The 12,422-nt window shown below is 39.0% G+C and overlaps 1 protein-coding gene across 1 annotated transcript in view; it reads left to right on the top strand.

Annotated features, from left to right (window-relative positions):
- Nucleotides 1-228: 228 nt before the first annotated feature.
- LOC116325502 (collagen and calcium-binding EGF domain-containing protein 1-like) overlaps nucleotides 229-12,422 on the top strand; it is a 36,878-nt gene continuing 24,684 nt past the window's right edge. Inside the window, exons 1-2 of the mRNA XM_031746412.2 lie at nucleotides 229-614; nucleotides 2,404-2,484. Of these exons, the coding sequence (XP_031602272.1) occupies nucleotides 442-614; nucleotides 2,404-2,484 (254 nt within the window). The 5' untranslated portion in view covers nucleotides 229-441. The remainder of the gene's footprint in view (nucleotides 615-2,403; nucleotides 2,485-12,422) is intronic.

Here is a 12,422-nt window from a genome sequence, read left to right as displayed (position 1 = left end):
ATTACAACGCCCCCGATGCTTGACTTTCTTCCAAGGAATATATTTCTCAAATAACGTGGTAAAGCCTGGGGGTCATTTGGGATCACGTATGCTGTTTAGCCAATTTATTATTTTATTATTATTATGGTTTACGTCATCACCACCAATGGGGAGTAAGGTTGTATACTCAGTTTCGTTAAGTCGCTTCTTTGGAGGCTGGAATGTAAATCCAGGGGGGATTAGTGAGAACACAGTGAGCTGTAAACCCTTCAGTAGCTCTCCAAGAGGTCTCTGCCTTAGTGCGTAAAGTTGGGAAGGGGGCTTCGGACGCACTGCGCAGCACTTATTATCCTACAGGCTACATGTGCGTCTCCTCTGCGGGATACTTAACGAGGATTTGTGATATTTTGATGGCACTACCCGCTCGGGTCACTGACAGATGAAAACAGTGGCGTTTGGCGCATGTTAAGGCGTTTTCACTCACTCGAGAAAAATCATCTGTCCCGGAGCGCAAAAAGGGACATGGGTCAACTTTATGGTGCGACTCTTTTACCATTTGGCGCTATCTGTGTCGTTTTCCTCTGGGAATCTGGTGCCAGCTCCATCAGGACGACGCTTGCAGTGGACACCTCAGGGTAAGTCTCAGAGATTTTAGTTGTGAGTCACATATAGGCAATATTGTTTATTGTTAATGAGCGGCAGTGTGCTGATGAAACCATGTCTGCTGCGCTCATAATTGAGAGAAGTTGTATTATGTCCGTTTGTATCTTGAAGTATAAAAAGTTTCAAAAGTAATACAAATTTCTGCACGAAAATGTTTGACTTATCGTTTATTTATGCTTTACGGTGGTTTTATGAAATATTGTGAGATTGAAGCTCTGCAAGTTTCTTGGCAGCTACCACTCCACTCATTACATTTGTTTGGCGTTCAATTTAACCTCAAAACAGTTATTTCATTGTCAGATTAGCATACAGTGCCAGAAATCATAACAGAGTTTAGTCTACGTTTTATGGGTTTCTGCTCTTTGCCACATACTCTGTGAAGCAGCCTGTCACGGAGACCCCTGGATGAACCGCTGCAGCGCGTCTAATCTAATGTGATTTTCAAGGAAATGCAAAAAGTAAAGGGAAAGTCCAAATGGTTGAAATCGGTCGCGGTGAGGAGAGCCAAATGTTGCTTGTGCTCAGACACAACATGACAGATGCTGTTAAGATGCCCGGAGAGAGTAGGTCAGGAGGTGAGGAGTGAATGGGAATGGAGCACATGCTCCTAATATTCTGTAGAAGACAAGAGGAAACCACTAAACCGCAAAGCAACAGGTTAAACACGGGGTAATTAACCAGAGTCTCGTTTGTCCAAGGACATGAAAACATGGGCATTGCATCTTCAGATTTATGTTTCCAGGGTATGTGTATTCATCGGATTCTATAACAGAGAAATGGAAATTACCGCTGTGATTGATGTCCTTCCTGCTCATGGACATTACTACCTCTGGTAGTGTTAGTAGTGGCTGTGCACACAGGAAATATGACTGTATTGATAGATTAGTCTGTTTCTTTGGCTGTGAAGTTTTTATGAAAATGTCAGAGTAGTTAATTGGGATTATGTTTCTAAATTAACAAAATTTTCTGGAATTCTTCTGTTATGTCTTATGCTGTTGAAAATTGACAGAAAAATGTTACCAGGCAGTTAAAGTGTTGTAAGCAATATCACAAATATCAAATAAATAGTTGCCTTTAATATTCTAACAATATCTACACTGTAAATTAGACACTAACAGATTTTACTGCCCTTCTCTTTACCTTTCTTGGTCTTTTTCTGTCAATACCAAGTTCACCAAAACCTTTTCAGTAAAATTTGTATTAATTACAAGTTTTAGAGTTTACATTAACAATATAATTTCATTATCAAGTAAGTGTAAGTCAAAAGACATTAAATATCTTGTTTCTTTGATTAAAAACACTGCAAAATCTATGCTTCAATTTACAAAAATAAAAATAAACAAATAAAAGCATAAACTTATCCAGGTGGAGAGACTGCAACTGTAAAGAACAGAAGATTTTTCATATATTCTTTTAAAAGTTAATTAGGGCAAACCCTCAAATAGAAATGCCAAAACTGAAATCTAAACTAAAAAAAAATCAGTTGGCCTCCAATAATGCCATGCATTTGCATACATGCAGACTAGATTCACACCAGTCTTTTATGTTACAGTACTTTGAATAATAGCTTTGATTCCCTGTGGTATCAAACTATGAATATGGGGGAATTCCATGCTAAACTGTAACATCCCCCTTTTCACATCCAACCTTGGATCTCTTTTTGCTTGTACTTCCCCACACCATGTTTTATTGCTATGTAGCTTAACACTGCTGGAAAACAGTGCCTATCAATCACATCTCCTTTTCCCTTTTTTTGCTTAGAATGGAGTGTCCCGATAATAAAATCTTGACGGTGGAATATCCCTGCATTAGGGCCGATGGGAAGAATGGCACTTGCTTCAGGTAAGTTGTGCAGCTGTCACTCAGATCACAGATATGGATTTTCCTTGGACCCCTGAGAGCCTAAAATCTTGGTCACTAAGTGTAACAGCAGTCAGTTACTCTATATCAGGGGTGTCAAACTCAAATACACAGTGGGCCAAAATTCAAAACTGGAACAAAGTCGCGGGCCAACATTAATATTTATTGAAAAAAAATCTTCCTCCAGATATAAGAATGAATCTTTTCTTATGGACTCAAACAAGTTTTGCTGAAAAACTGAACATGGAACAAGCAAAGCTTAATACTAAACAATATATATATTAGCTGTATAATACCAGTAAGCCAGCATTAATAGTAATTTGGTATGGCTTCGCGGGCCAAATGTAATTAGGCTGCGGGCCAAATTTGGCCCGCGGGCCAGAGTTTGACACCTATGCTCTATATCATACATTTATATCTATTGTTTTTCCCAGAACAGTGATTTGCTCAAGGACACTTGAGCAAATCACAGAATGAGTGCCTGTAAATCCCTGTAGGGAGAATTGAACATGAATTATTCTGAGGTTATGGAACAGTTTCTGCAACCACTAAACCACTCTGCTGTGTCATTTCCACAAATCCACATAGTTTATCCCCTTTTGGAAACTCTACATATCCACTTGGGAGTGAAAAATAAAAAATTCCCAAGGGTCATTACAGAGAGATTAAATGACAATCCTCGGTGAACATAAACGTGTCAGATAACCTTTCAAAACATTCTTTTTTTTTACTTGTGTTGTTGATTCTCTTTGATAACTACTAGAGAGTGTATAATTTCAGTGTTTAGCAACACTAATGTTATTTTCCCTGCAGTTTCCATTAGCATGGAGATGATTTCCACTCACCTGGCCCTGTGACAATAAAACAGAACTTCAGCTTGGGTCCAAAGCTAAAACATTTAGGGAAAGAATCCCCCTTCCCCAGGGAGTAAGGCCTGTGTTTTAACCTAAAAAGTAGAAGCAGTCTGTGAAGTGATTAGCTATTTTTATTATACTATACAAACAGAAGGACATTTGTCCAAAAACCTCTTTAATTAACAACACCAAATTTGGTTGAGCTATTAAATCAGCATTTAATAAAGGCAGTTTTTATGTAATATGTACAGAGTCAAGTAAGGTTGAACAAAGATTAGAGGAATAAAGTATGGAGCAATCCTCTAAAGTTATGAAATATTACCTGAAGTAACTGGCCCCTCTCTTGTGCTTTTTCTTTATTACTCATAGTCTTCAGAAAATGTTTGACATTGTAGTCTTTGTGTTTTGAAACAAAGGTTATGCAGACATTATGGCAGTTTATAAGACTTTCACCTCGTGATACATCACACACAACATGAAAAAGTTAGCGTGGATCACTAATGCTGACACAGAGATAAGTTTTGTCTGAAGCCAAACTTTGGCTGAAGTTTGCTTGTTGGTGTAAGAATATCTTTTAATTAATGAGGAACCAGGTCTGGTGTGAGGCCAGATCATGTGATCTGTTTGCTTTCAAGGTTAGACTGTAACAGGCTCTGTGTCTTGTTTAATTTCTGGCTCTATGAGAGATCTGTGGTGCTGGAGGAGGTGGATTAGATGAGGTTGTATTTTCCTTGCCATGCTTTTCTTTGTGCTCTGTTCAGCACAGACCTGGATCAAAAAGATTTCACAGATGACTTCAGGGGGAAACCAGATTGATCCATTGTGTGTATAATATATGACGTTCAATTCTGTTTTAGCGTAGGCTGTATGTTGTCCAGACATAACTGATGAGTGCCACACCACATTTTCATCTGTATTAAAAGAGGTACTTCATGAGACTCGCATATTTGTTTTTCATCGTCCTTCATAGATTTATCAATCTTCTGGATTTTATCCAGCACATTTCTCTAGACAATTACTGTTAGTTACTGCTGCTCTGTGCGTCAGACTTATCCATGAGCAACATCAATTTTAGTGCAACTGGCTTTTACTCTCTCTTATTTTTTGTCACCATCTACTGGACTTGACCAGTCAAGCTTGCAGTGGCTAGTATTGTGATGAATGAACATGTTCTAAAAGGCTTAAGGTCAAAGAACTGCAGTGTATCCCTCTTGTACTGATAACATCCATTAGAGCCAGATTTATTCCCTAAAAGGGATGAATGGAGCAGATAAAGCGGCAACTTCCATTGTGTGAGGTCTTGTTTTGCTCAGTTACTCATGAATCCTGTTGTTTTGTTGCTTTTTATATTAATTTACACATGTGAGCAACATCAGGAAGAACCTGCAATGAATTAGCATGTGATATAGCCAAAGTGGCATATCTGTGCAGATAATATAGAACATGCACTTTTTTATATATCTGAGTTAGCAAATATGCAATTCTTACAAGATAAAAATAAATCATTTGATCAATTAAAATGTTTCAGCGTGCTGATAAAGGGCTACACACGTGACCTCTTGATTGGCCATCACTGTAATAAGGAAGAAAGTGACAAATAATTTGGAGCATTTAAACCAAAGTGTCTACATTATCCATGGTATTTATAGTTATGGGCATGCTCAATGACAATGCAGTTTGGGAAGCCAGTGCAATTTCATTATTGCTTTATTTCACAGCTTTATGGTAGTTAGTACTATCTCCTCACAGCATTAAGGTCCTGGGTTTGAATTTGCTGGATGACTGGAGCCTTTCTGTGTAGAGTTTAAAGGTCTCTGTTATATTAACTGGTGATTTAAAATTGGTCCTATGTGTGCATATATTGTTGTTTGTCTCTCTCTGTTTACTCAGCCATAGACTGGCAGCCTATTCATTGGGATAGAGATAAGCTTTTGGAAAATTGGCCTTTTGATGATGGGTCATAAACTCTATATGCAGGGTGGACACAGCCACCTTTTACTTATATTCTTTAATGGTCAGCAAGGGGCAGCCCCTCTGGTTGCAAAAATGCTTGGTTGTATAGAACCCTAGGAAAATCATTCTATTGTATCTATCTGCCCTTCCATTAATCCATCCATCCATCTTGTTAATTCAATTAGGGTTGTTTAGAAACTGGAGTCTTGCTCAGCAGACACAAGCCAAAAGGCAGGACACAACCCTGTAATCCCCAAAAGTTGATTCTGTTCATCTGGACGTAGTGTTTACAGTGGGAAAAACATTTTGTCAATCAAGTGACTTCTTCAGTCTCAGCTGACTGCAGGTTTCCCCAACTTATAAACAGTATATTTGCACAATGGCTGAAAAAGGCACCACTGGCAAACAATGGGTTGTGAGGTCAGTTTCATGACCTTTAATATGCAAATGATTAAGACCATTGATCAACAACCACTGACCAAAGACCATTGATCAGTGATAAATGGTCAATTGTCATTGATCAATGGTCACCTGGAGCTTTCTTTAGGTGCCTTCCCAGCTTTTACAAATGTCCAGCTGGGATAACCACAACAAGAGTCAAACCTTGAATACTGATGTGTATGCGCTGGTTTACGGTACACATTTTACAACTTTTAAATGTCCCTAATTACTGATGGAAATCTCACAGTCTAAGAAGGCTAGCCTGCCACTTATCATCTCCTACTTGGTGAACTTGATGTGTTGTCCACCGAGTTAATGTGATCAGTGAGTTGTGTTACGTCCTGAGATTTGATTTTCACCCAGGTGTCATCGACATTCCTGAACCACTAACTTGGTGGTGTTCCAGGGTAGGATAACAGAGTCCTGTTTTCCACTTCTTGCTTGTACACGTTGACCACAACGGGTGAAACTGGGGAACCCATGGCAGACCCATCTGCCTGTACTACTGACCATTGTATGTGAAATATGTAGAATGAAGACACAGTTCCAAAAGCAAACACACTTGGTCAATGCTGAGAGCGGGCCTGTTGCTGAGATTGGAGTTATCTTGTAATCTCTTACGAATTACCACCACTGCTTCCGTGACTGGAACATAAGTGAAGAGAGATGTAACATCATACAAGACCATTGTTTCTTCTGCTTCCATAATAGCATCTCTTACCTTCTCAACAAAATCAAGGTGTTCTGGATGTGGTGTTTATAGCTGCCTACCAATGGGTTGAGGATCAAAGCCAGAAACTTTGAGATGTTATAGGTGACTGAATTGATCATACAGACAATTGGTCTCTTTATGTATCTTTGGTAAACTATACAGACTTGGCGCAGCTTTCACTGGGTTAATAGCATTTTCTTGTTTTTACTACTTAAGACACTATATCACCCTCTTCCTGTAACCACTACCTGGGCCTCATTTCATGGGGGTCATAAGTATTTTTGTCACTGAGCAGTGACAAAATTTTCTCATGATAGTCTTTCTGGTTAAGCAAAACCATGCATCTGCCCAAGTCTTCCAGAAGGATGATAATGTTGGAATGTTGAGCGATGTCAAATCACTAATTAATCTAATATGTGAGACAAAATGCAGGTTCCATCCACAATCTTACAGCATTTTCTCATAGCCTTGAGTGAGAAAGCTTACACTATTCTGAGGCAACAATGCTGACTCCCTCTCTTTAAAAAAGACCTCCCTACAATACCAAATGCAATTCTGCTGAAAATAGTTTATATTATAACCTCACACGATCTCTGTACATGTATAGAAATCCACAGATTGACAGGCCTGCCATGCTGAGTTGTTGTGGCTAAGCCATAAGTGGACAACTGAAGTCTTTCAATTGTATTTGACCCACATCAGGTCAGTTTGACAGTCTAATCTCAACCCACAGCATTGTAGTGTCCAGACAGGCTGTACATTTTCCAGGAATTTCTGGTTCTCAGGGATTGTATTTCTTTACCTGGCACTGCTCTCCCATATTCAAATAATCTGGGAATATGTGCTATTTCTATAGCTTTTATTGAAGAAGACATGTTAAGCGTTTGGAAAATTCACACCTTCCAAAGAAAATGAGCTTAGTTGCTGTCAAAACAGCAAAGGAAATTATGGAACTTAAATTATGGTTGCTCTTACCACAAGCTGTTTCACTTTTATGAAAAGGATCCTTTAATGTTTGACAGTCATATTTAACAAATATTGGACATTCGCTTATGAATCAGGTATTGCATTCATTAAATAAATACAAATTAGTCCAAACTGTTGTCAGCACAATGAAGCTCTGACTCACCATATATTGCAAGTGGTTGCTGTCAATGTTTATTTCGCTGATTATCTCAGCTTTGGTGTTGCCTTCCTCTGCTGCATTCCATCTGCCTTAATGTTAGTTGAATGCCTGAAATGTAAATGACATGTCTCGGTCTCAGGGGGGATTCCTGGTGTTTTGCAGAACTAAACTCACCATCTAAACAAAGACCGCATGTCCCCTCGCCACTGTGGCTTTCACAGCAATGAAGATGAATCAGCTCAATTTCTGCATTTCTATTGTTCTACCCACTTTGTGTTCTTATTCTGTCTTCGATGGTGGTCAAATTTCAGCCCGGCCAAGCCAAATGTACATGATTTGTACCCTGTTTCTGAGTGAGTGTGAGTATGTGTCAGTTTGCATGTTTATGCATGAGACTGTATGAATTGTCTCTGTATTGTCTGTGTTGGCAGTAACTGCAGGTTTATGATGATGGGAGTTAATTTTCTGCACTCGTGCTTTAAGCGCTCTCAGCTGTGGAGTCAGATGGAAGACTGATGTGCTCCACTAAACTATAAACAATTTTTTTCACATGATTGACATTTCCTAGTTTAAATACCCTGCAGGGCTCATTACCGCAGTAGATAACACCCATAACATCATGCTACAGTATGCGAGCTCAGGCTGTTGCTCAGGCAAAGTAGGGGATGGTGATAGATGTTAGGGAGGCATGGTTGATCCTAATTGTTTCCATACTTTATGCTACTTTTGTTGCTACAATGATCCATCCCTCCCAACGGGATCATTATAGTTTTTTGTTCCATCATATCCGAGAAGTTCTTAAGCGGTATTCATCTTTCGGATTAATTTACAGATGGTAGGATAACATAATGTTTTTTTCAAGTATAGAGAGGATGTGGACACTTCATTTGCAATTGGTGGCTGTGGCTAGGTAGAGTGAGTTCTCCTTCATTTGGAGGGTCATTGGTTCAGTCTCCAGCTGCTCTAGTCTGCATGTCAAAGTTTTGGGCAAGAACCACAAATTTTCCCTAAAGCATCCACTGATGTCTGTGAGTCTGCATAGAATAAAAGCAGTGTGTGAAAGTGCTCAACAAGACAAAAAATAGCGTCATAAACATAGTCCTTTTACCAGATCTCTGTGTTTTATGAGGCTTAAAAGTTCAACCCATAACAAACTTTTTGTCTATTTCATTTGTTGTAGTGTGAGTTCAGGAAGTCAGGAAATCAGGTGCAGAGATGTTTGCCTTTCCTTAAATACACTGGAACAAGATGACTTAGCATTGCTGAGAATTAGAACTATTATTATTACTATCCACTGAAACAAAGTGTACAGCTAGTTAAGACAACAGCTCAGCCAAAAGCATCACATCGTCATAAGCATGAGGCTCTCTTCACAACTCTATGCACATTTCTTGTAGAAAGAATATTTGATTCTGGGTTTTACCATTGCACTGAAAACAGCATGTTCTGCCACCATCAATAAAATAACTAATATATTTAGAGATAATTACTGAATTCAGTGGCTATTGAAGAAAGAACTTCAGCTTTACATAATATCTTATTTGACCAGATTAGAAAGTTGTAACCATATGTGGGAGGAATTTATAAAGTCAGTAGATGCTGTGCAGTTGACTGCATTTGCAATCATTCCCTGACTTTGGTTCCAGGAATATCTCAGGTCTGACTCACAAAGTCCTTGGTCATGTTGGCTGAATGTTTCCCTCTAAAGCTCCTTTGCAGGGGTCTCTGATATCACTACGATCTTGAGCCTTTCCACACATTTTTTCCTTCACGTTCACTATTCGTCTTTTCTATTTGTCTGAAAATCGTCCATAGAGGTAATTCTTCACTCGCTGTCCTCACTTCAAGTCAGCATAGAGGATCTAAAGGCAGGCCAGAATATTCATTAACTCTTATTGGCAAATGTTATATCCTAACGTTAACCTCTTTATAAATAACCTGTTAACTGTATTTAATATGATGTTTGCCTATGATTAGGCTAGAAGTGAAAGAACACACATGCTGAAGCGCCCCATTGGTCAAAGGTATAATACAAGCTTTAACATTATGAGTTTTAGTTTAATTCATCCTTAAATTTCTTACCACAATTGCTTCCTTCACTCAATAGTCCTGCTGTTTTTGCCTCTGTGATTGCATGCCAACTGCAGTACCTGGCATTCAAATGCATTTCATATCAGATAAATGTAAGCTCTATGCAGTTTCCAAAAAGCAGTTTTGGCCAGCGTTTCTCTTTTGATTTTAAACAATACATTTCTGTGCAGAAAAGCCATTTTATTAAGGAAAGAATGATCCATCCAAGTTTGGTTTTAACTACACAGTGATGTGGCTCTAAAGTCAATTTGATAGCAGGTTATTTCAGTTTGTTGGTTCAGGCTGAAATATCCCTGTAACTGTTGATTTGATTACCATGAAACTGAGCACTGCTTGGGTAACACCCTATGCCGTGTACCTGACTGCTCATATTATGCCACCAGCCAGTCAATGTTTGCAGCTATACAGAGAAATATTTAAACATCTCCTAGAAAGATTGGTTCACATGTCTGCACGGCCATTTATGTTTCCCAGATGATTCCCGTTCTTGTAATCATATTCTGTAGCTGACATGTAGTCCTGTAACGAAATGCTTGAAGAGTGGATAGCAGTGGTTTTAAAGGTCATGCCACAGTGTATGTATATTTATAGCACAATTAGAACATCCTGCTAAACAAAAGTTCAGCATGTTTCTTTTACTTTCTATATCTTTTGGTCAGAACAGACGAGGTGAAAATATTTACATGTATGGAAACTTTCAAAGTGCTCAGTAAGAGACATAGATTCCTTCCCAAGCACCAAGTCCAAACACAACCCCCTCCACCCACAGTTGCCCTATGTGTCACCGAGAAACATTTAAAGTGTTCATTTCTGGGACCCGACGGAGTCTGACTCAACTCCATGCCTGGAGTCCATCTCCACTCTCCAGCTTCCCTCTTTCTAGCTGAGCTCTGGAGAGACACAAGCCAGGCCTCCATCTAGTAGCCTCAGTATTAATGCTGGGGTAGAGGTCAGGTCAAATGTAATAAACAACAAGTTTTTTTTACATGTTAGATGCTGGTTTGGAGAGAATGTGATTACACAGCTTTGACAGTTTTTGTGCTAACCAGATATGTTCAGTGGGTTAGTGTTGAGAAATTGGTCCCGTCTTTGTCCTTGTCAAAAATGATAACGACTGATCTCTTTAGGGAAAAAGAACTAAGTGTGACAGGAAACACTTTAGTCGCTCTTGATTTGACCCAGCAGCCTTTGCTTGTGTCCTGATAATTTCACCTCTTAGGACCTTTGTGTCCTGGGAAAGGGTAAGATGAGGCCACAAGGGAACGTCTCTGGTGTCATGGTCCCGCTGAGTGAGGAGTGCGTGTAAAGTTTCAGCAGTAAAAACTGAAGTAACACTTATTTCCGGGTGAATGACTCCCTAACTTCAAAGTTCATATAGACCAAATCATTCAATGTCTAACTGACTGACCAATTTGTTGACCGACTGATTGACATGCTGAGGTGATTGATTAACTCATTGAGAGGCTGATAGATTGTGATGATGGTGATCCTTGTGCATCTCTGTGTGTGAACTTTGCTCTGTTACACCTTGTGTTATGTCAGTGTCTTAAACTCCCTCTCTTCTCCTTTGGATTTATTGCATTAGATTTGGCTTTTGCCTCAGCTCTGAATCCTAAAGGGTCTCTTCACATTCTTAGATACTGAATGATATTAAATGGGATAGCTTGAAGGCTTAGTTGGAATGAAATGTATTTTTAAAAGTACTAAAATCACTAGTTGTTAAAGAAAAATCAACAGCAAAAAACAATCAACGGAAATGAGTCATCAAGCAAATTTTGAAATGACACTCACGACAAGAGAATTTATATAATTTGGCATGCTACTAGCTGGCATTCACCCAACATGCATTCATCAATTTATATAAGTTATATAACAGCCTCTGCGTGCGTGTTTCTTTGATAGTAAGTTGACATTTTGCACAAAGAAAACTCCAGAAACCTGGGAAAGAGCAGTAGAAAGAACAAGAAGAGACTCATGGTCCCCCCAAACTGTTTTTCCTGCCCAGTTTTGGTTTGATGTTATGCCAAGTGTTCAAGAAACCATCCATTCAAGAAACATCTATTATATAGTTTTCACTTTTTTCAGCCTTGGAGTTTAGAAAGAGGTTTCCTTGTTTATGTAAGGAAGACTATGCAGTGATATGCAATATTTTACCCAGATTTTGCACATATTTAACAAATTTATTTTGACATAAATTGTAGCTTATATAAGTATGATAAAGTCTGGAGAAAAACACAATTTCTTCTTCTTCTTTATTCTGATGCACTCTGATGTGGGCAATGGTCCATCTTTTTTATCCAATTTGATCAATACTTTTTAAAATTTTGCAGTAGTTGTTATAAAACAACCATTTGCATTTCGTGCTGTTCCATTAGCAACCAGTATATCACTTATTAATACAAAGATACAACAAAAAAGACACAAAAACATGCACACCGGGGAGAACTAAAGAAAGGTGCCAAGATGAAAAAAAAGAAAGAAAAGTAAAGGAGGTGTTGGGTGACTTTGGAAAGAGAGGCATCTTTTTGATCCATATGGAAGTAAGCTGCACACTAGCAGTTGGAGCGTTCGCCTCAGTGGGGGATTCGCCTGTAAAGGTCTATAAAAGGATCAGAAAGTGGAAATCAGAGCGTGGAGGCAGGTTGTGCTGTGTGTTTTTCCTTTCTGTCCTGTAACTGGCTTCCCACCTAGATGACTACATGTGGTGGAGTGCTGAGTGAGGCTCTGCTGACGGGTCGCTCTG

The sequence above is a fragment of the Oreochromis aureus genome, linkage group 1 (assembly GCF_013358895.1).
Source record: "Oreochromis aureus strain Israel breed Guangdong linkage group 1, ZZ_aureus, whole genome shotgun sequence".
NCBI lineage: Eukaryota > Metazoa > Chordata > Actinopteri > Cichliformes > Cichlidae > Oreochromis > Oreochromis aureus.
This window is presented reverse-complemented; position numbering and strand designations above follow the sequence as displayed.